The following is a 21456-nucleotide window of genomic DNA, read 5'->3' on the forward strand; positions in this document are numbered from 1 at the left end:
GCCAGATGGAGATGTCCAGGAGGTGGCCGAGTACGTGGATACGGAGTTTGTTTAACAGACACTTTAATGGCAGGCTTTGATGTGGTCACAGGAATTTTGAAAATGGTTAAGTTACCACGAGAAGGTCTGAGGTCTGAGAACTTAAGGAATTCAGAGGGATATAAAAACTTAAGGGACAGGCGAAGGCTGGGGATTATGGTGGGTTTTTTTTTGTGGGGGGGGGAGGTTATGTTTTAAATGAACTAGTATAAGCCAAACAGAGACTCTGTAAGTCAGATCATTTTCTTGTTTTTCAGGTATTTAAATCGGTTCAGCAGTGAGCTGGAGCAGATTGAGTTACACAACAGCATCAAGGCCAGGCGGGGCCGGCGGCACTGCGCCCGAGAGGCGGCCATCAAGCAGACCACGGAGCGAGAGTGGCAGCAGTACAGGGGCTGCGGCCTCGGTAGGAGCGGGAGGGCGGCAGTACGGAGCTTGGTGTGTTCTCAGCGTACCTTCCCTTCTTTCTAGTAATATTTGGCTTTACTTATTCTATTTATTTAGTTTAGTTTGATTTTCTTCCTTTGATTTCCTTTCCTTTTGAGTGTTTGGAATAATTTCTGAATTCATCCTTTTTTTCCTCCTACATTCCCCAAACCGTCAGTGTTGACGGTGACTTATCTTTCTACTGTGACAGTAAGGTTTTCCTCTCCCTTCCGGTGTATACTTGATTTGCTTTGTTCTAGAGTTATTACTTGCCCGTCTCCAACCACATCGACGTTTCTTTAGAGTAAGTACTGTGTCCTCTTGTCTTTGTAAGTCTTGTAGTAAAGAGCTATACTTGTTGCAGCATTTCTTGAGAAGTTATAGAAATCAAATTTTCTTTCTTAGCACTAGCATTTCTTACAGTTCCTGAAGACAAGTATGTTGTGGGCTTAACAACACTGTCTGAAGAAAGGCGCTTAGGAGGAGAGGAGAGGGCACTTGTAAGGGCTTGCAAAGCCCAAAGTCAGGTGATGACCCAAGGGCTACATGGCCTGCAAATGGTGTTTGATTGGCTTATTAATTGTCAGTATAAAAAAATCTGCTGATTTCACATGAAAAATGTAGATTTCTGGCTTCTCGTAAAACATGCGGTGGTCTGGCAGCATCATCTGCTAGAGCAAGGTAGCGACTGTCCCTTTTAGACTTGCACGTTCAGCGGTCCCTAACCGTCCTTCATTCACATTCCCTGCCTGGTCCCTGTAGGCATTCCTGTGTGGATTTGCTTGGGAAGTACAGTAAATGAAATGCTTAAAGCAACATTAGGTTTTTAAATTTTAATAATAGCAATAGGGCCCTGAAGCAGATACCCTGTGGGTAACTGTTGTGTTGGTCCCAGCTTGTGCATAGTGATGCTGTGTGCCAGGAAGGTTTGGGGCGGCCTCCACAGGCATTCTCCCCACTGGAGCCAGTGTTGTGGCTGGACCCCACCCTCGTGGTTCTTACTGTGATTGTAGGGTGCACCTCAGCAAAAACCAGCAGGGAGCTTTGAAAAAAACAAGATTTAGTGCTTAAAAGTCCTGATGGTACAGGACATGCCTGAGGGCCACACAGCGAGGTCTCCAGTAGAGAAAGAGGGAGGGAACAGGGACCTGGGGCCCTGCCTTTGTTAGGGTCATAGGCGGGATGCCTGGGGTTTCATGGGTTCAGTCTTCATAAAGGCGCCAGCAGGGGGAACGGGGTCACTCAGGTGGTCAGTTATCTGCGTTCCCCGGGGCTTTCTAATAGGGGAACTTCGTGGGGGAGGAGCCTGGTCCCTCACCTAGTTGTTTTGTTGGAGCTGCGTCAGTCTGGCCGTAGGTGGATCCATAGAGTTGGATGTCTTCGCAGCATATACCTCGACAGCTGGAAGGTTAGCATCAGGCACTTACCCTCAGTGACACTGTGAGCCCTGAGTAGATGGCAGTTCCTCCACATCATTCCTAAGCAGTGAGTTTCTTCACTGAAAAAACAACAGAATAACTTTGGAACTAGATAGATCTGGACTTAAACCCTTACAGCTTATTATATAACAGGGCAAGTTTCTTCCCACCCACTCCCTGGCCTTGTTACCGTCTATTTAAAAATAGAGGTAAATAGTGCACCTCCTTCCCAGGTTGTTTAAAAGTCAAGAGAGGGGCTTCCCTGGTGGCGCAGTGGTTGAGAGTCCACCTGCCAATGCAGGGGACATGGGTTTGTGCCCCGGTCCGGGAAGATCCCACATGCCGCAGAGCGGCTGGGCCCGTGAGCCATGGCTGCTGAGCCTGCGTGTCCGGAGCCTGTGCTCCGCAACAGGAGAGGCCACAACGGTGAGAGGCCCGCGTACCGCAAAAAAAAAAAAAAAAAAAAAAAAAGATGAGATTTCACGTATCAAGCGCCTGACACAGAACCTACTGTAGGAGGTTGAGGGAGAGCTTTGGCCACTGTGTCCTTTTCACCTCAGTTTGTCTATGCTTGTAGTCTCCATTTCCTCATTTTTCCATTTTTATTGGAACCCCTTAATTAAGCTTTTGTAGCCACCACTCAACTAAAAGCCCTTGTCACCGATGACCTTTAAGTTGCTAAGACACATAGTGCCTGTACTGGGCACTCATGTAGTCAACTTTTCTGCAGTGTTTGATACAGATGATCCCTTCATTTCTTGTCACACTTTTTATTTGGGGTAGAAGCCCCTGACCTTCCCTGGTTTTCCTCCAAGTTAACTGGCCATGACTTCAGTGTCCTGAGTTGAATCCCTCATAGCCTCACAAACTAAATATTGACCCAGGTCCCTGTCTTTGGGCCTCTTCTCTTTTCTCTTTACATGAATTCCTGAGTTGATGTCATTCAGTCCTGTGGTTTTAAATACCATTTAAATGCTCATAACTTCCAAATTTATATTCTCAATACTTGTCACTAGAACTCCAGAGTTGCATTATCAAACTTGGGTTTCTCAGAGTATCTACTTGAGTGTCTTACATGCATCTCCAACTTATGTCCCAAAGCAGAGTCCAGCTTTTCTCCTAAAACTTGCTTCTCCTGCAAGCTCCATGTGTCTGTCAGTGATATCACCACTTGCCCCCTCGCTCGTGTCAGAAACCCTGCCGATGGTTTTGCATTCCACACCCAGCTCATCAGCAGGATATACTTAAGAGTCTAATGGCTTGCCTGCTGCCCCCAGCACCTCTAGCTCGAGCCACCACCATCTCAGCTCTGCCATCATGACAGCCTCCCAGGTGGTCTCTGTGCTCAGTCTGTTCAGCCTGCAGCCGCCAGTAATTGACGGCACACTCCAGGTCAGACATCTGCTGGTGGTGGAGCCAGTGCTAAAACTCACACCTTGTCTTCCAGTTATGCCACAGTCCTTATTCCAGATGCATGGAATGTGTCTGGTGAAAAAAACTTTGTCAACTCTATCAAGTTTACAAGCATCTAGAAACGTGGGCAGATTGTCACCAAATGCTGTGTTGATCAGGTTCAGAGAAGACAAGATGACTGACATCTCTCCCTCTTGCTCCATGGTGGTATAACTGTTCCTGACTCATTTTATTAGAATTTCTTAAAAAAAATAATTGTGCTTAATTTATACCTTTTAAACACCTGACCCCTCGTACTCATACTCTTATTTTCTGAAGCTATTGTAAAAGTCAGTATACAGTCACGTCAAACATTTTTATCTTTTTCATTAATTGATACTGGATTTTATTTAATATTTTATCCATTGGCCAGAATTTTTGCAGCAGTGTTCCAGTTTTTGTTAAACATGCCTCTGTGTTCCATCAACAAGGATGACCCATGCATATAGGTTTATGATCCACTTTCTAATCATAAGGAGCTGTCATACACCTAGTTTTCATTTAAAATGGGTTTAAATTTTATTGAACTTTATTGAACATCTATTGATTATAGTTTATTTGAAAATTTTTTTACATTTTTAATAGCATTTTTTAAGATTTAATAATCCTTGCATTCCTCAGACAAACTCTACCTTGCCAAAGCGAACTATATGCTTGAAAAAATTGCACCTTTCACCAAGAAAATATGTAAAACAACTGTGAGCATGTTGTTGTAGGGGACCGATAGTTAGAATTTGCCAGGCACCTTTACTGTCTAAAAGGACAGAGTTTATTTTGTTGATAGGTTTGTTTTATTTTATAGATTCTGTGGTAGAATACATTATTTAATAGTGTTCTTTTTGAATCACCTTCTTATAAAGTAAGTCCTTTATGCTTGCAAAGCTTACCTTTCATTAGAGCATTATAATCATGCTTTGAAAGTTTTTTTTTGGATGTTCTTGCTGTCTGTCAGTTACTATTGTTTCTGAGATAGAAAATGAGGAAACTATAAATGTTATCATAGAAAGCATTGCCTAATAGATATAAATTATTTTCTTTTCCAGAGATTCCAGACATTTTAAATGCAGGTAATCTGAAAACTTTTAGGTGAGTCTGTCTCTTTTGTTCTTTGAAGCTGCAAGTAAAATACATAAGAGATAAACTTTCTTCCCTTTTTGAGTCTAGACGTTAGAGCTAAAAGAAAATTAGGAGGTTCTTTTTAACCTTTCCTCTTTCATCAGTTGAAGTAAGAATTTTCCTAAGTTTAGCATTTGTTTGAGATGCCTGATGTACACTGAAATGATAATGACCTGGTGCTTTTATTTGTTTTTCAAAATACTTTAAAATGCTTTAATATAGTACTTAAAGAACATGATATCCTTGTTCCTCCCTGGTTGTTATTTTTTAAAAAGATAAATTGTCAGCAGCAGACTTGTTGGCTGAGTCCTGTCCCCATACTGTTCGCAGCACCCCCTTATGGAGAAGGTGGCTAGTGGGAAGTGGTATGGGGAAATGGTTAAATCATAAAGAACCAGTTGCCCCAGTGGTCTCTCTAATAGTGCTGTGTGACCGAGAGACCAGTGAGTAGGATTTCCTGTTTTCAGTTTTCAAACATGGGTTCTTTGTCTTTAGAACATAATTTTTATTAATCATTTTGATACTAGCTAGACCATGTTGATCAGTCTGAAATTTTAATTGAAATTAGATACATTTAAGTCCATATTATTTGAAACCCTTAAGCTTATTTTATATTTTTATACTTCTGAATTCATAGAAAATATTTAATATTCATAAAATATTTGCTCTAATAGAATTGATTGATCATATTTAAGAAGTGGTTCACTTTGTAGCCTAGGTACATGTATTTATAAGTACATGGAGCTTAAGATTGATTATACATTAATTTTTTTTGCCTGTAATGTTAAGAAATCAGATATATAAATGTTCTCTTTATTCCTAAAACAGTGTATGTTCTGCCTCCCCCAAAGAAAGCCAGAAATGAGAAGAAATTAGCCTAGACTGTTAGTATCAGAGTTCAGTTCTCAGAAGAATCTTCACATTGCTTGTAAAGTAATTGAACATAGGATTGTCAGAGAAAAGCTGGGGTTGAAGAACTAAAAGTTTTCTATTAAAACCAAAAAAATTGTTTGATTACTAAAACAATTGTGATTTACCATTGTGTGTGAAAAGAAAAACCTTTTCTGACTGCATTTTGGAGATTTTCCAGGATGATGTAGTTCCTACTTCAGAGATTCTTGATACCATATGTGTCCTAATAGAGGGAAGTGTTTGGGTTAGGGAGAATAAAAGAATGGAACAGAGTTTCCTTGTAACTTCTGCCTGATATTTTCCTGCATTGCTTTGGAAATTTTGAATTCTCTGTGCAGTTAACCGCTATTGTAGATTCATGAGAAAGTTCAGTTAAGTATGGAAAAAGCAAACCTCAGTTCTTGGGACATTTTTTTTGCTACTGCATTTATATTGTTTCTTTCTAGTGCATTTGAATCTGCTGTAAATTTGTAAACTTTCTTCTGCTTAGTTTTGAAGATTGACTATTACTTCCCTACCTTACCACCCCTCTGCATTCTCTCTTTTGTCTAGGGAATGGGATTTTGATCTGAAGAAATTGCCGAACATTAAAATGAGAAAAATCTGTGCTAATGATGCAGTGCCTAAGAAGTGTAAGAAGAAACCTGTGACAGCTGTAGACGGAGATTTAGGAGAATTGGAACTGAAAGATGAATCAAGTGACACAGACGAGGAAATGACTGCAGTGGCCTAATTGTCTTTACTTGAGTTGAAAATAAATAATTTGAGAACTTCAAGTTACACTTGAATTGATTATGGTAAATAATTGTCTCTACACAACAATTTGCTGTTTAGCTTATTCTCTTATATGATGAGAATCCCATTTTCAGTTTCAAAAACAGTGTTACGATTTTAACTTAAAAATGAATGTTGCTTTATGTTTACATAAATATGTTCAGACCCTGCTTAAAAACCCAGACCGTTATAAAATCTTAAGAACTCGGGCTTCCCTGGCGGCGCAGTGGTTAGGAATCCGCCTGCCAATGCAGGGGACACGGGTTGGATCCCTGGCCCGGGAAGATCCCACATGCCACAGAGCAGCTAAGCCCATGAGCTACAACTACTGAAGCCCGCGCACCTGGAGCCCATGCTATGCAACAAGAGAAGCCACGGCAATGAGAAGCCCACGCACCGCAACTAGAGAAAGCCCGCACACAGCAACGAAGACCCAGCGCAGCCAAAAGTAAAACAAATAAATAAATTTATATATTTAAAAAAAAAATCTTAAGCACTCAAGGCTGTTTGAATGTTGCAGATACAAATCTGCAGAAATCCAGGTAAGTTAGGCAAAAAATATAGAAACCACAACAAAGGTTTGGATCACTTGTTTAATATACAAAGTCTGTTTTTCACAGGTAATTATTTTCTTTTCCTTAATTTGTCTTAGTACACATTATTCACAAAACAGTAAATCGTTCATGCAAGAGAATTAGGTAAAACCGAAAAAAGTACAAATGCTCAATCCCCCAAATTGCACACAGTTAAAATAATTTTTCCTTGTTTGTTTTAATGCAGTTTCAAATGGGCTTTCTTCAGATGTGGAGGAAACACTGCAGCCCAAAATAACAGTACTTCCTTTCAACTGTATTGACAGGTAAAATAGCACCTTTGGGCTGACTTAAGGAAAGAAGACTGATTTTCATCTTTCTTAATTAAAGTGTAAGTCCTACACAATTATTGTATGACAACTACCATAATGATAAGTTTTAAGAGCTCTACTTTGTTCCAAAATATTCATTGGCATGGCAAGGAAAGGTAAATTGTGTCAGGCAGATGCAAAAACCTTCCTCCCCACCTCTCCTCCATGACAATTAGAGTATCTTAGTGATGTCATTGCTCTAATGAGCTAGTTTTCCAGCCCAAATAAGTAGATGTTTTAGGGACCTTTTGCAAAACAAGGTAAGTGTGACTATGTGGCCATCTCTCTGGAGCTATAATCACATGTAACAGCAGCTCGGAGTGAGAATAGATAGTTTTAGGGACCTTTTGCAAAACAAGATAAATGTAACTATGTGGCCATCTCTGGGACTATAATCACATGTAACAAGCTCGGAGTGAGATTTAATCCTAGGGCATTTTGAAAGACTCCAGAGTATATATATATATATACCTGTCTTCCTTTTATTTCTCCATTGCTTTATATCCCAAGTCGATGGGAACATTTTTGTTTTGTTTGTTTACATTTTGTTTGTACTTAAGTTTAATTGCCCTTTGGGCTTCACTTTAAAAAAAAAAATACTGGATTTCATTTCTTTACAATTTAATCTTCGATTTTACACAATTAGAGTGACAGTTCTTTAAAAAATCAACAGCATAAATGTATGTTTTCTGGTATTGATAATACCACAGATTCATGATGATAAAAAGCCAAGGTTTTAGCAGAACGGTAAGTTTATTCTTGAGTTTCATTCTTTGTTTCGATTCCATTTTACTTCTTACATAAGCAGGTGAGCATGCTTCAAAACACTGCCATTCCGGAGAGCAGTTTTCCTTTGTGAAGGGTATATCCAGTCCACAAGTGTTGTCACAAAGCCAAACCCGGTCATCGAAAGGACAAGTGTACCACTGCCACACAGAACGTAAGAGAAAATAATCAACACTAGCTTTTAAACGCACATAGTTACTTCAGATTGTTTGAACTACCAACAGCCCTTACAGGAAAACTTTTAAAGATTTAAATTCAGGAGTTCAGTGTTTAAAAAGAATAGCAGAATAATGTTGACTTTTAATGTGTTAGGGAGCTATATTATTTTCTCATTTCAAGAAAGTCAAAGCCTATTCAAGTTCATTTTGAGAATTTACGTATGGTTTTAAAATACCATGTCAGTTTTTATCATTAATACAGTAATGCTTATCCTTACTTTTCATTCTAGAATTTCTTAGTGTTCGGTATGCCCCTTAATAAATTATTTATTAAGCCAATCGTCTTCCACTGTGAAATTATGCACTTACCTGTATTGCTAAAGTTTGGACAGAATTTAAATGGTATTTATGGTATAATTCAGGTAAATAATCCTTTTCCTTACAGAGCAAACAAAAGAGAAATCAACATTTCTTTGTTTGCTGGTGGCTAGATTTTGTTCCCTCAGGAATATTGTAAACAACTGCTGCCATTGTTAAACCTCAGGAGAAACGGGTTAGTAAAATGCTTAGGAAAATTACCAGAAAAGAATGGATCACATTTAATCCCTTGGGTGAGGTGCCTGGTTAAATCCCCTAAAGCTTCATTATCCATGAGTGTATTTATCTTAAACCTTGAAAATGGAAATTTAAGGAGTTAATACAAAGTCCAGGTTGTTTAAGCTTCATATATTTTTAATTACACCACTATGTCTTTATTTGTGCAGAAATTTTGGTCTAGTTTATAGTTGCCTCAACTTAGTTTTTCCTGTGCCTTCATTCCGTGCTCCTACAGCAAGTTTTAAGAAAGATGGGTTTTAAACCTTTTGTTTCCTGCCTGACTGAATACCTTGACGTTTTTCTCATGTATATACAGGAACAAACACATGCCACACACACACAGTTGATACTGTTGACCTTTGCTTTATTTCTAGGAACTGGGGCTATTTGGACTCAGTGTCAGCCACTACTCGTATCGAATCAAACTTCTCTTCAGTAAAAGGTTATTTCTCTTTTCTTTCCCTATGGTAACGTGTGAGTTTTGAAAAAGCCCACTGACAATTACAAAGTGCATCAATGTGATACCCAGATTTGTGCAATACGATACCCATGCTTTGGTTCTATGGCCATCACGGTTGCCTTTTCACAATAATAAATACGACAGCTAGCAAAAATAAATCACCTCATTTTATGTAAGACATCTCTCTTTGACAGGCCACACTATATTTATAATCATTAATCTAGCTCACTGCTATGTCATTCACATTTCAGTTTTACATGAATATGCAAAGAATACAATAATCAACTGAACTGTCAAACTTAAACGATTCAATTTATTACTAAGCACAGAATCTGTTGAATATTTTTGCCTCCCAGCTGAGCAAGGGAAATACTGTCAGCTTTTTAAAATACAGTCTAATGCTTGGTCATAACTACTCATCTGTCAAGTTGACACCTTATTAAAAAAAAGGTACGTTTGACTTAACAAAGATACTAAATTATTTTCCCTATTATAAGTGCTTCATAGTAGCAAATAAGTTAATTTCAGAACTTACCACAGGCAGATTGCTTTGTAGTTTTGTTTTTTCACCCTTTAGAGAAATGGTAACTTCACCTAACTCTTAACCAAGATATTTAATTTGATTAATTTAGTGCTTTGTAAAATAGTATTTGTGATACTTTGAATAAAAGAGTGAATTAAGCTGCTGTTTTGAAAGATTCAATTGTTAAATGAAGCAGAGGCTTTGTCTCTAATTTTAGGGCTGCACTAGCCAATAAGTTTAATTCAAATTGAGCTATGCTGTAAACATACTAGATTTTGAAGACTCGGTGCATAAAAAGAGCTGTAAAATAACTCAATACTTTTTTTATATTGATGACATTGAAATGATAACTTGGGTATATAGTGTTAAATAATATATATTATCAAAATTCATTTCACCTGTTTTTACTTTTTCTAATGGGGCTACTAGAAAATTTAAATTTGCATATGTGGCCTTCATTGTGGCTCACATTATATTTCTGTTGGACAACACTGTTTTAGAGGGTCCAGGTGGAGTATACAAGGCTTCTGTGGATATTTAACAGAGCTAATTAAACCCCAAAATCTCTGAAAATCATGATTTAAACATAATTCCAAGTATTAATATCTTGAAATGTGTATTGCATCTATTTTAAAAACATGCATCTGTCAAAACAACTGGACTCGAACTCCACTATAGCCATAAAACCTGTTAGCTGTCAAAGTATGAATATCAAAATATGCATCTTCTGAGTTTGCTTCTGATGTGCCTTAGGGATAATGCAGATAATTTCAAGCTTAAAACCAAATGTGTTTGTCATTTCCAGATGAGAGAGTTCAAGGCCCTAGAAGAAAGACACGTTGCAATTCAAGTCCGTATTCTTGACCTTGCCCTGTTACTGTGAAGACTCATGGGTCTGTCCAGTAGTCTCTCCTCATTGCCTGAAAGCATCCTTGCTCCAGCGGTCCTTGTCTCACAAATCATTCTCCAGCCAGCTTTTCACATTTTCTCTTCACACTTGAGACTGCTTCATGGGATCCTGATCATTTGGTGTTTCTTCTCCTTTCTTTTTGAGCAAAGAAAGGACAAATGAGTCAGAAAGAGGAGAGAAGATAATGAGGGTGACTAACTCAGGATCACTTCTGTCACTTGTAGTGGCCGAGGGCCAGGCGATACTCCGGTGACACGCTCCCGGCTGGCCCCATCACACAGGTATGACTTCGGGGGGGCCGCCCTCTGAAGGTGGCAGTGCGTTGGTCCCCGTCTGTAAGGCAGGCACTGCCCCGGCGTCCTTGGCATCCGTGTTCACCGTGCAGGAGCAGTTCTTCTCCAGCCTCTTGGCTGTGTCGGGGCAGTTCTGCACAAAGATCACGCGGTTGTAGGCCTTCAGCCTGCGCCACAGCTGAACGTAGACCTTGCACTGTACGTACATGAAGACCAAACCTCCCGTGAAGCCGATGGCCACCACAACCAGTTTTGTCCAAAATGGCCATTCAAGGACACCTGTGAAATAAAAGAGAGAACATTACCACCAAGTCTTATTGATGGATTTGGTGATTCTTTTCCTATGTTTCCTTCAAAGGATCATGCCAGCCTGTTAATACATAGATCAGGAATATATTCTTAACTAGTAAAAATTATAACCTGTTGCTTAATTGCCTTAAATATACTGCCAAAATTGTACATGAAAAAATTCTCTCCCCTACCCCTGTAATGATGTCTCTCATCTCTCTTAGCCATCAAGAACCTACTGTGATCATCAGATACTTACTTCGACATTTCAGCTAAATCTTTAAGGAAGTGAAAGAATCAGACTTTAGGATCCTCTTAAGGTAATGTAATAGGTACATGTGTGGGATTGTACCCATGGGTTCCCTCCCCACCCTCATTACCTTTAAAATTAAAAAAAGAGAAAGAAAGAAAGAAGCTGCCATGTCTCAGAATTCCTGAGTACAGACATGTGTAAGATTTAGAATTTTAGTCACTTGTTTTCTTACCAATCTTACATTTTGTTACTGAGAACCATCTCTTTCTTAGACATCAATCAGTCTTTTCTCTTAATTTCCATCACCATAAGTAGAAATGGACTTTCTTTCACAAAGAGTTTTTAAAACTATGTCACGAGCATTTCTGTAACTACAACAGTTTTTACGCCACACATAATTATAAATGTTAAATATATGATGGTCAAGAGATCACCTCTTGCCAACATTAGGATGGTATGGAGGATGTGATAGCTGCCGTCATTCATGTGAGAGACCGTCAAGTAAAAGAGAAGGGTGGGTTGGAAACCACACTTTAGGGAAGTCGGGTTTTACTTACTTGTAACAGTGAATAGAGTTATAAGAAACGTCCTGTCTATATCCTGTCTATATTTTGTAAGAGTGACATTTATGAATACTTTATGCCTCTGGAAGCAAAATGGACCCCTGCCCCGTTTGCCTCACGTTGAAGGGCTTGCCTTGTTCCTTAATCCTGTCTATGCCTGACTCACTGAGCTGGGGGGACCAGCAGCTTACAACTGGGGGTAGTTGTGTGCCCTGGGCCACTGAGCAGTGTCTGGAGATGCCGATCGTTATACCTGGTGTTGGGCGGGTGCTACTGACTTCTTAGTAAGTCGTGTGGTGCTGCTTTGCCAGCATCCTGCAATGTGTAGGACAGCAAGGAGTTAACCTAGTCCAAAATGCCAATGGTGCTGAGCTTGAGAAACCCTGTTGCAGAAGATGATCACGTTTCTTTATTTAGAAATTTAGGATTTTTGCTCTCAGCTGTTCAATTGAGCACTAGTGTCTCCTTGTTTAGAAGGATGTTAACCACAGACAAGCTGCAGTGTGTTTTGTCTCCCATTTTTAGGGAAATCCCCATGGATTACATCTCATTTTCCCCTCTGATTCCTAAATGACACTACCACCTGTGCCCTGGAAGTGCCTGGAGATTCTCTCCTTCCAGCCTCTGCCCATGATATTTCTTCTCTCAGACTTTGCTTCTCTATTTCTGAATGTCTACCTGTCCCACAAAACCTGACTCAGAAATAATTTCCAGCTGGGAATAAGCGTTCTCACTCTTCCAGTTTCATGTTATTTTTACACCTGTGGCGTGAGTGGCTCTCTGACGTAAGTTATTTGTTCTCTGCTGTGCCATAACTTTGACAGTGCAGGATCTACGTCTGGTTGGTCTTTGTTTTCCACGCTGCCTTGCTCAGTGGACATTTTAAGGATGAAGGAAAGCTTTTAATATATATAAAGCTTTGATATCTTTCTCTCTCTGAGTTACTTCACTCAGTATGACAATCTCTAGGTCCATCCATGTTGCTGCAAATGGCATTATTCTTTTTTACGGCTAATATTCTATTGTATGTATGTACCACTTCTTTATCCATTCCTCTGTTGACGGACGTTTAGGTTGCTTCCATGTCTTGGCTATTGTAAATAGTGCTGCTGTGAACATTGGGGTGCATGTGTCTTTTTGAATTATGGTTTTCTCTATATGCCCAGGATTGGGACTGCTGGATCATATGGTAGTTCTATATTTAGTTTTTTAAGGATCCTCCATACCGTTCTCCATAATGGTTGTAACAATTTACATTCCCACCAACAGTGTAAGATGGTTTCTTTTCTTCACACCCTTGCCAGCATTTGTTGTTTGTAGACTTTTTGATGATGGCCATTCTGACTGGTGTGAGGTGATACCTCAGTGTAGTTTTGATTTGCATTCTCTAATGATCAGTGATGTTGAGCGTTCTTTCATGTGTTTGTTGGCAATCCGTATATCTTCAGAGAAATTTCTATTTAGGTCTGCTGCCAATTTTGGATTGGGTTGTATGTTTTTTTGATATTGAGCTGAATGAGCTGCTTGTAAATTCTGAAGATTAATCTTTTGTCAGTTGCTTCATTTGCAAATGTTTTCTCCCATTCTGAGGGCTTTTAGTCTTGTTTACAATTCCCTTTACTGTGCAAAAGCTTTGAAGTTTGATTAGGTCTCATCTGTTTATTTTTGTTTCATTTCCATTTGTATAGGAGGTGGGTCAAAAAGGATCTTGCTGTGATTTATGTCATAGAGTGTTCTGCCTATGTTTTCCTCTAAGAGTTTTATACTGTCTGGCCTTATATTTAGGTCTTTAATCCATTTTGAGTTTACTTTTGTGAATAGAGTTAGGGAGTGTTCTAATTTCATTCTTTCACACGTAGCTGTCCAGTTTTCTCAGCACCACTTATTGGAGGCTGTATTTTGTGCACTGTATATTCTTGATTCCTTTATCAAAGATAAGGTGACCATATGTGCTTCGGTTTATCTCTGGGCTTTCTATCCTGTTGCATTGACCTACATTTCTGTTTTTGGGTCAGTACCATATTGTCTTGATTACTGTAGCTTTGTAGTATAGTCTGAAGTCCATGAGCCTGATTCCTCCAGCTCCATTTTTCTTTCTCAAGATTGCTTTGGCTATTCAGGGTCTTTTGTGTTTCCATATAAATTGTGAATTTTTTTTGTTATAGTCTGTGAAAAATGTCATCGGTAGATTGGTAGGGATTGCACTGAATCTGTAGATTGCTTTGGGTAGTATAGTCATCTTCCAATCCAAGAACATGGATATCTCTCCATCTATTTGTATCATCTTTAATTTTGTTTATCAGTGTCTTGTAGTTTTCTGCATATAGGATTATTTTCTCCTTAGGTAGGAATGGGAATGACCTTAATTTCTCTTTCAGATTTTTCATCCTTAGTGTATAGGAATGCAAGATTTCTGTGCATTAATTTTGTATCCTGCTACTTTACCAAATTCATTGATTAGCTCTAGTAGTTTTCTGGTAGCATCTTTAGGATTCTCTATGTATATATCATGTCATCTGCAAACAGTGACAGCTTTACTTCTTCTTTTCTGATTTGGACTCCTTTTATTTCTTTCTCTTCTCTGATTGCTGTGGCTAAAAGTTCCAAAACTATGTGGAATAATAGTGGGGAGAATGGGCGGGCACAACCTTGTCTTGTTCCTGATCTTAGTGGAAATGGTTTCAGTTTTTCACCACTGAGAATGAAGTTGGCGGTGGGTTTGTCATATATGGCCTTTATTATGTTGAGGTAAGTTCCCTCTATGCCTACTTTCTGGAGGGTTTTTTATCATAAAGCTGTGTTGCATTTTGTCAAAAGCCTTTTCTATTGAAATCATATGGTTTTTCATTTGTTAATATGGTGTATCACATTGATTGATTTGCATATATTGAAGAATCCTTGCACTCCTGGGATAAACCCCACTTGATCATGGTGTATGATCCTTTTCATGTGCTGTTGGATTCTGTTTGCTAGTATTTTGTTGAGGATTTTTGCATCTGTGTTCATCAGTGATATTGGCCTGTAGTGTTCTTTCTTTGTGACATCCTTGTCTGGTTTTGGTATCAGGGTGATGGTGGCCTCGTAGAACGAGTTTGGGAGTGTTCCTCCCTCTGCTCTATCTTGGAAGAGTTTGAGGAGGGTAGGTGTTAGCTCTTCTCTAAATGTTTGATAGAATTCGCCTGTGAAGCCATCGGGTCCTGGGCTTTTGTTTGTTGGAAGATTTTTAATCACAGTCTCAATTTCAGTGCTTGTGACTGGTCTGTTTATATTTTCTATTTCTTCCTGGTTCAGTATCTGAATGTTGTGCTTTTCTAAGAATTTTTCAGTTTCTTCCAGGGTGTCCATTTTACTGCCATATAGTTGCTTGTAGTAATCTCTCATGATCCTTTGTATTTCTGCAGTGTCAGTTGATAAGTCTGGCTAATGGTTTACCGATTTTGTTTATCTTCTCAAAGAACCACTTTTTAGTTTTATTGATCTTTGCTATTATCGCCTTCATTTCTCTGATCTTTATGATTTCTTTTCTTCTGCTAACTTTGGGGTTTTTTTGTTCTTCTTTCTCTAATTGCTGTAGGTGTAAGTTTAGGTAGTTTATTTAAGATTTTTCATGTTTCTTGAGGTATGATTGTATTGCTATAAACTTCCCTCTTAGAACTGCTTTTCCTGCATCCCATAGGTTTTGGGTCATTTTGTTTCCATTGTCATTTCTTTCTTGGTTATTTTTTGATTTCCTCTTTGATTTCTTCAGTGATATCTTGCTTATTTAGTAGCATATTATTTAGCCTCCATGTGTTTGTATTTTTTTACAGATTTTTTTCCTTTTTTTATTCCCTGTAATTGATATCTAGTCTCATAGTGTTGTGGTCGGAAAAGATACTTGATACAATTTCAATTTTCTTAAATCTACCAAGGCTTGATTTGTGGCACAAGATATGATCTATCCTGGAGAGTGTTCCAAGAGTGCTTGAGAAGAAAGTGTATTCTGTTGTTTTTGGATGGAATGTCCTATAAATATCAATTAAGTCCCTCTTGTTTAATGTATCATTTAAAGCTTGTGTGTGTTTCCTTCTTTACTTTCATTTTGGATGATCTGTCCATTGGTGAAAGTGCGGTGTTAAAGTTCCCTACTATGATTGTGTTACTGTCGATTCCCCTTTGATGGCTGTTGGCATTAACCTTATATATTGAGGTGCTCCTATGTTGGGTGCATAAATATTTACAATTGTTATATCTTCTTCTTGGATCGATCCCTTGATCATTATGCAGTGTCCTTCTTTGTCTCTTCGTCTCTTCTAATAGTCTTTATTTTAAAGTCTGTTTTGTCTGATATGAGAATTGCTACTCAGGCTTTCTTTTGATTTCCACTTGCACGGAATATCTTTTTCCATCCCCTCACTTGCAGTCTGTATTTGTCCCTAGGTTTGAAATGGGTCTCTTGTAGACAGCAAACATATGGGTCTTGTTTTTGTATCCATTCAGCCAATCTGTATCTTTTGGTGTGAGCATTTAGTCCATTTACATTTAAGGTAATTATCGATATGTATGTTCCTATTCCCATTTTCTTAATTGTTCTGTGTTTGTTATTGTAGGTCTTTTCCTTCTTTTGTGTTGCCTAGAGAAGTTCCTTTAGTATTTGTTGTAAAGCTGGTTTGGTGGCACTGAATTCTCTTAGCTTTTGCTTGTTGGTAAAGGTTTTAATTTCTCCATCAAATCTGAATGAGATCCTTGCTAGGTAATCTTGGTTATAGGTTTTTCCCTTTCATCACTTCAAATATGTCCTACCATTCCCTTCCCGCTTGCAGAGTTTCTGCTGAAAGGTCAGCTGTTTACCTTATGGGGATTCCCTTGTATGTTATTTGTTGTTTTTCCCTTGCTACTTTTAATATCTCTTCTTTGTATTTAATTGATACTTTAATATGTGTCTTGCATTTTTCTCCTTGGATTTATCCTGTATGGGACTCTCTGCACTTCCTGGACTTGATTAGCTATTTCCTTTACCATATTAGAGAAGTTTTCAACTATAATCTCTTCAAAGTTGCACAGCACAGGCTCCAGACACGCAGGCTCAGTGGCTATAGCTCACAGGCCCAGCCACTCCACGGCATGTGGGATCTTTCCAGACCAGGGCATGAACCCGTGTCCCCTGCGTTAGCAGGCGGACTCTCAACCACTGCGCCACCAGGGAAGCCCTTTCTATAGAATTTTAAATTCATTGTGTTCATCATTGTGTATTTGCTCGTTAGTTCTTCTAGGTCCTTGTTAAACGTTTTCTCTCCATTGTATTTCCATAATTTTGGATCATCTTTACTATCATTTCTCTGAATTCTTTTTCAGGTAGACTGCTTATTTCCTCTTCATTTGTTAGGTCTGGTGGGTTTTTACCTTGCTCCTTCATCTGCTATGTTTTTATCTGTCTGTCTTCTCGTTTTGCTTAACTTACTCTGTTTAGGGTCTCCTTTTTGCAGGCTGCAGGTTCATAGTTCCCATTGTTTTTGGTGTTTGCCCCCAGTGGCTAAGGTTGGTTCAGTGGGTTATGTAGGCTTCCTGGTGGAGGGGACTAGTGCCTATGTTTCTATTCATGTATTCCACAGATGCAGGTACATCAAGTTGATGGAGATTTAATCCGCTGCTCCTGAGGCTTCTGGGAGAGATTTCCCTTTCCCTTTCTCTTCTTTGTTCGCACCACAGCTCCTGGGGTTCAGCTTTGGATTTGGACCTGCCTTTGCATGTAGGTCGCTGGAGGGCGTCTGTTATTCATTCAGACAGGATAGGGTTAAAGGAGTGGCTGATTCGGGGGCTCTGGCTCACTCAGGCCGGGGGGAAGGGGGGTGTATGGATGCAGGGCGGGCCTGCAGCAGCAGAGGCCAGCATGACGGTGCATCAGCCTGAGGTGCGCCGTGCGTTCTCCTGGAGAAGTTGTCCCTGTGCGCTGTGCGTTCTCCTGAAGTTGTCCCTCGATCCCGGGACCCTGTCAGTGGCGGGCGGCACAGGCTCCCGGGAGGAGAGGTGTGGAGAGTGACCTGTGCTTGCACACAGGCTTCTTGGTGGCGGCAGCAGCAGCCTTAGCGTCTCATGCCCGTCTCCGGGGTCCGCGCTTTTAGCCGCAGCTCGCGCCCGTCTCTGGAGCTCCTTTAAGCAGTGCTCTTGATCCCCTCTCCTCGCGCACCAGGAAACAAAGAGGTAAGAAAAAGTCTTGCCTCTTTGGTAGGTCCAGACTTTTCCCTGGACTCCCTCCTGGCTAGCCGTGGCGCACTAACCCCCTGCAGGCTGTGTTCACGCTGCCAACCCCAGTCCTCTCCCTGGGATCTGACCGAAGCCCAAGCCTCAGCTCCCAGCCCCACCCACCCCGGCAGGTTAGCAGACAAGCCTCTCAGGCTGGTGAGTGCCTGTCAGCACCAATCTTCTGTGCGGGAATCTCTCCGCTTTGCCCTCCGCACCCCTGTTGCCGTGCTCTCCTCCGCGGCTCCTCCCCTCTGCCACCCGCAGTCTCTGCCTGCGAAGGGGCTCCTAACGTGTGGAAACCTTTCCTCCTTCACAGCTCCCTCCCAGAGATGCAGGTCCTATCCCTATTCTTTTGTCTCTTGTCTCTGTTTTTTCTTTTTTGTTTTCCCTACCCACGTATGTGGGGAGTTTCTTGCCTTTTGGGAGGTCTGAGGTCTTCTGCCAGCGTTCGGTAGGTGTTCTGTAGGAGGTGTTCCACGTGTAGATCTGGTGTATCTGTGGGGAGGAAGGTGATCTCTGCGTCTTACTTTTCAGCCATCTTGAAGGTCTCTCTCTCCTTAACTAGTTTTAATGGTAATTTTTATTGTGAGTAAACATGAATGATACATGTGCAGTTTGTATAAACACTTTCTTTTTTTAAAAAATAATTTAGTACGTGGGGTTTCTTTGTTTTGTTTTTTTATAAATTTATTTTTGTCTGCGTTGGGTCTTCGTTGCTGTTTGTGGTCTCTAGTTGTTTCGAGCAGGGGCTACTCTTCGTTCTGGTGCACAGGCTTCTCATTGCGGTGGGTTCTCTTGTTTCAGAGCACGGGAGCTAGGTGCAGGAGCTTCAGTAGTTGTGGCTCGCAGCCTCTGGAGTGCAGGCTCAGTAGTTGCGGTGCACGGCCTTAGTTGTTCCGCGGCATGTGGGATCTTCCCGGACCAGGGCTCAAACTCGTGTCCCCTGATTGGCAGGTGGATTCTTACCCACTGCACCACCAGGGAAGCCCTAAACACCTTGTTTGGCAAGTTCATGGTGTTTTTGAAAAATGAATCATAGAAAGTTTGGAGAATATTCAGTCCAATTTAGTCAACAAATGAGAAAAGCGAGCTTCAGAGTGATAATTATTTATTGAAGATAACTAGCACATGACCAAGGCAGAACGAGACCCTGTCCTTCTGATCACTTGCCCAAGTCGGTGTTTACCACTTTGGTGTTGTTAACAATAAGAGCATGTGTAATTACGTTAAAAAGGAATGTTTAAGCAACAGTGCTGAAAAGGCGACTATTATATGGATGGCAGGGAAGTGATTTTTAAGACATTCTCAAAGCAAATGTTAACAGCCAGCAGGCATGGCCCAGCCCTGGATGTTCTCGGAGGCTCACAGGGGAGTGAGACAAAATCAATTTCTTATTCTAGTCCCTTGCTTCTATGCATTTAAATGGTCCTGCGGCAGCCCTAACATCTATAGTCCCTTTAATAGACAGCATGGGGCTTTGCTGGTGGCGCAGTGGTTAAGAATCTGCCTGACAATGGACCAGGGTTTGAGCCCTGGTCCAGGAAGATCCCACATGCCATGGAGCAGCTAAGCCCGTGTGCCACAACTACTGATCCTGCACTCTGGAGCCTGCGAACCACAACTTCTGAGCCCGTGTGCCTAGAGCCCGTGCTCCACAACAAGAAGCCTGCGCACCACAACGAAGAGTAGCCCCTGCTCACCACAACGAAGAGTAGCCCCTGCTCACCACAACGAACAGTAGCCCCTGCTCACCACAACGAACAGTAGCCCCTGCGCACCACAACTAGAGAGTCCGGGTGCAGCAATGGAGACGCAGTGCAGCCACAAAGAACTAAACAATTAAAAATAGACAGCATGAACTTTTGTTTTCTTGGTCTGTATTTTTGTGATTTGTTTTCACACAGATAGTACCCTGGAACATTCCTCTAGAATATGTAAAGAAAGGCAGGAGGAGTAATTGTTCTCCCAAATTAGAGTTGGCAACATGGATAACTTAGGGAGTTAAAGTTTCAAGTACCATGTATTTACATGTATTTCTTTTTGTTTTTGTTTTCCTGTTACTGCAGCTCAGAAGATGCTACCTCCACTCGGGTTAAAGAAGGCAATTTGTTCCTCCTCAAATGTTTTCAAGATGGATTTAAAGCAGTTTTTTCCAAAACTTTAAAAGCCAATTCAGGATCAGCGCCCCCTGTTCCAATGCGAAAGGAAGATTAAAATAATAACACACAGATGCCCACACTACCTGAAAATGTGCACTTCGGGAAGTTAGTTAGGTGTTAAACACACGTTGAACTTAAGTGCAGAGAGTCTCCTACTAAAAAACTTTTTACAAGAGTCACCATGGTCCCATTTGAAATTACCCAGGTCAGGAGCTGTCCCTCTGGTCAGTGACTCTGTAGGAATAACCACGGGGACTGCTTCATGATAAAGATCTTGCTTCCTATTTCAGAAGCTCTGAACACCGAAGATAAAAGCTATCTCATTTTCACTTGCTTTTAAGAAACTGAAAATAGGGACTTTGGTGGTGGTCCAGTGGTTGAGAATCGGTCTTCCAGTGCATGGGATGCGGGTTTGATCCCTGATCGGGGAGCTAAGATCCCACATGCCACAGGGTAACTAAGCCTGCATGGCGCAACTACTGAGCGCACGCGCTCTGGAGCTCATGTGCCACAGCTAGAGAGAAGCCTGCGTGCCGCAGTGAAGAGCCCACACGCCGCAACGAAGACCTGACGCAGCCCCAAATACATAATTTTAAAAACCTGAAAATAACTTTAAAAAGTATATGGTATGGGCTTCCCTGGCAGCGCAGTGGTTGAGAGTCCGCCTGCCGATACAGGGGACACGGGTTCGTGCCCCGGTCCGGGAAGATCCCACACGCCGCGGAGCGGCTGGGCCCGTGAGCCATGGCCGCTGAGCCTGCGCTCCACAACGGGAGAGGCTACAACAGTGAGAGGCCCGTGTACCGAAAAAAAAAAAAAAAAAAAAAACAGAAGAGGACACTGTCTCTGGAGAACCCCTGCCACACACATGCTCCAGCTACATAAAACACATCCCAGGGGGTCTGGGGTCCCGGTCCTTTTGAGCCCAGCCCAGTTCTGCCCAGAAGGAGCACAAGAAGGGCCCCCCCCACCCCCGCTTTTGTGACTCCCAACAAAGAGACACAGAAGACAGAAACCTCTCCTTTAAAAAATTCTTTTCCTGGGCTTCCCTGGTGGTGCAGTGGTTGAGAATCTGCCTGCTAATGCAGGGGACACGGGTTCATGCCCTGGTCTGGGAAGATCCCACATGCTGCGGAGCAACTAGGCCCGTCACAACTACTGAGCCTGCGCGTCTGGAGCCTGTGCTCCGCAACAAGAGTGGCC

At 41.1% G+C, this 21456-nt stretch overlaps 2 protein-coding genes across 3 annotated transcripts in view; one reads left to right on the forward strand and one right to left on the reverse strand.

Annotated features, from left to right (window-relative positions):
- Positions 1-6136, forward strand: part of TMA16 (translation machinery associated 16 homolog) — a 35885-nt gene extending 29749 nt beyond the window's left edge. Inside the window, exons 6-8 of the mRNA XM_065878114.1 lie at positions 297-445; positions 4379-4421; positions 5916-6136. Coding sequence (XP_065734186.1) covers positions 297-445; positions 4379-4421; positions 5916-6096 — 373 coding nt within the window. The 3' untranslated portion in view covers positions 6097-6136. The remainder of the gene's footprint in view (positions 1-296; positions 446-4378; positions 4422-5915) is intronic.
- Positions 6137-10748: 4612 nt separating this feature from the next.
- MARCHF1 (membrane associated ring-CH-type finger 1) overlaps positions 10749-21456 on the reverse strand; it is a 321593-nt gene continuing 310885 nt past the window's right edge. For both annotated transcript variants that reach the window (XM_065877973.1, XM_065877972.1), the window contains one exon: positions 10749-11047. In XM_065877973.1, the coding sequence (XP_065734045.1) occupies positions 10749-11047 (299 nt within the window). The remainder of the gene's footprint in view (positions 11048-21456) is intronic.

Source organism: Phocoena phocoena, chromosome 5 (genome assembly GCF_963924675.1).
Source record: "Phocoena phocoena chromosome 5, mPhoPho1.1, whole genome shotgun sequence".
In the NCBI taxonomy this organism is placed as follows: Eukaryota; Metazoa; Chordata; class Mammalia; order Artiodactyla; family Phocoenidae; genus Phocoena; species Phocoena phocoena.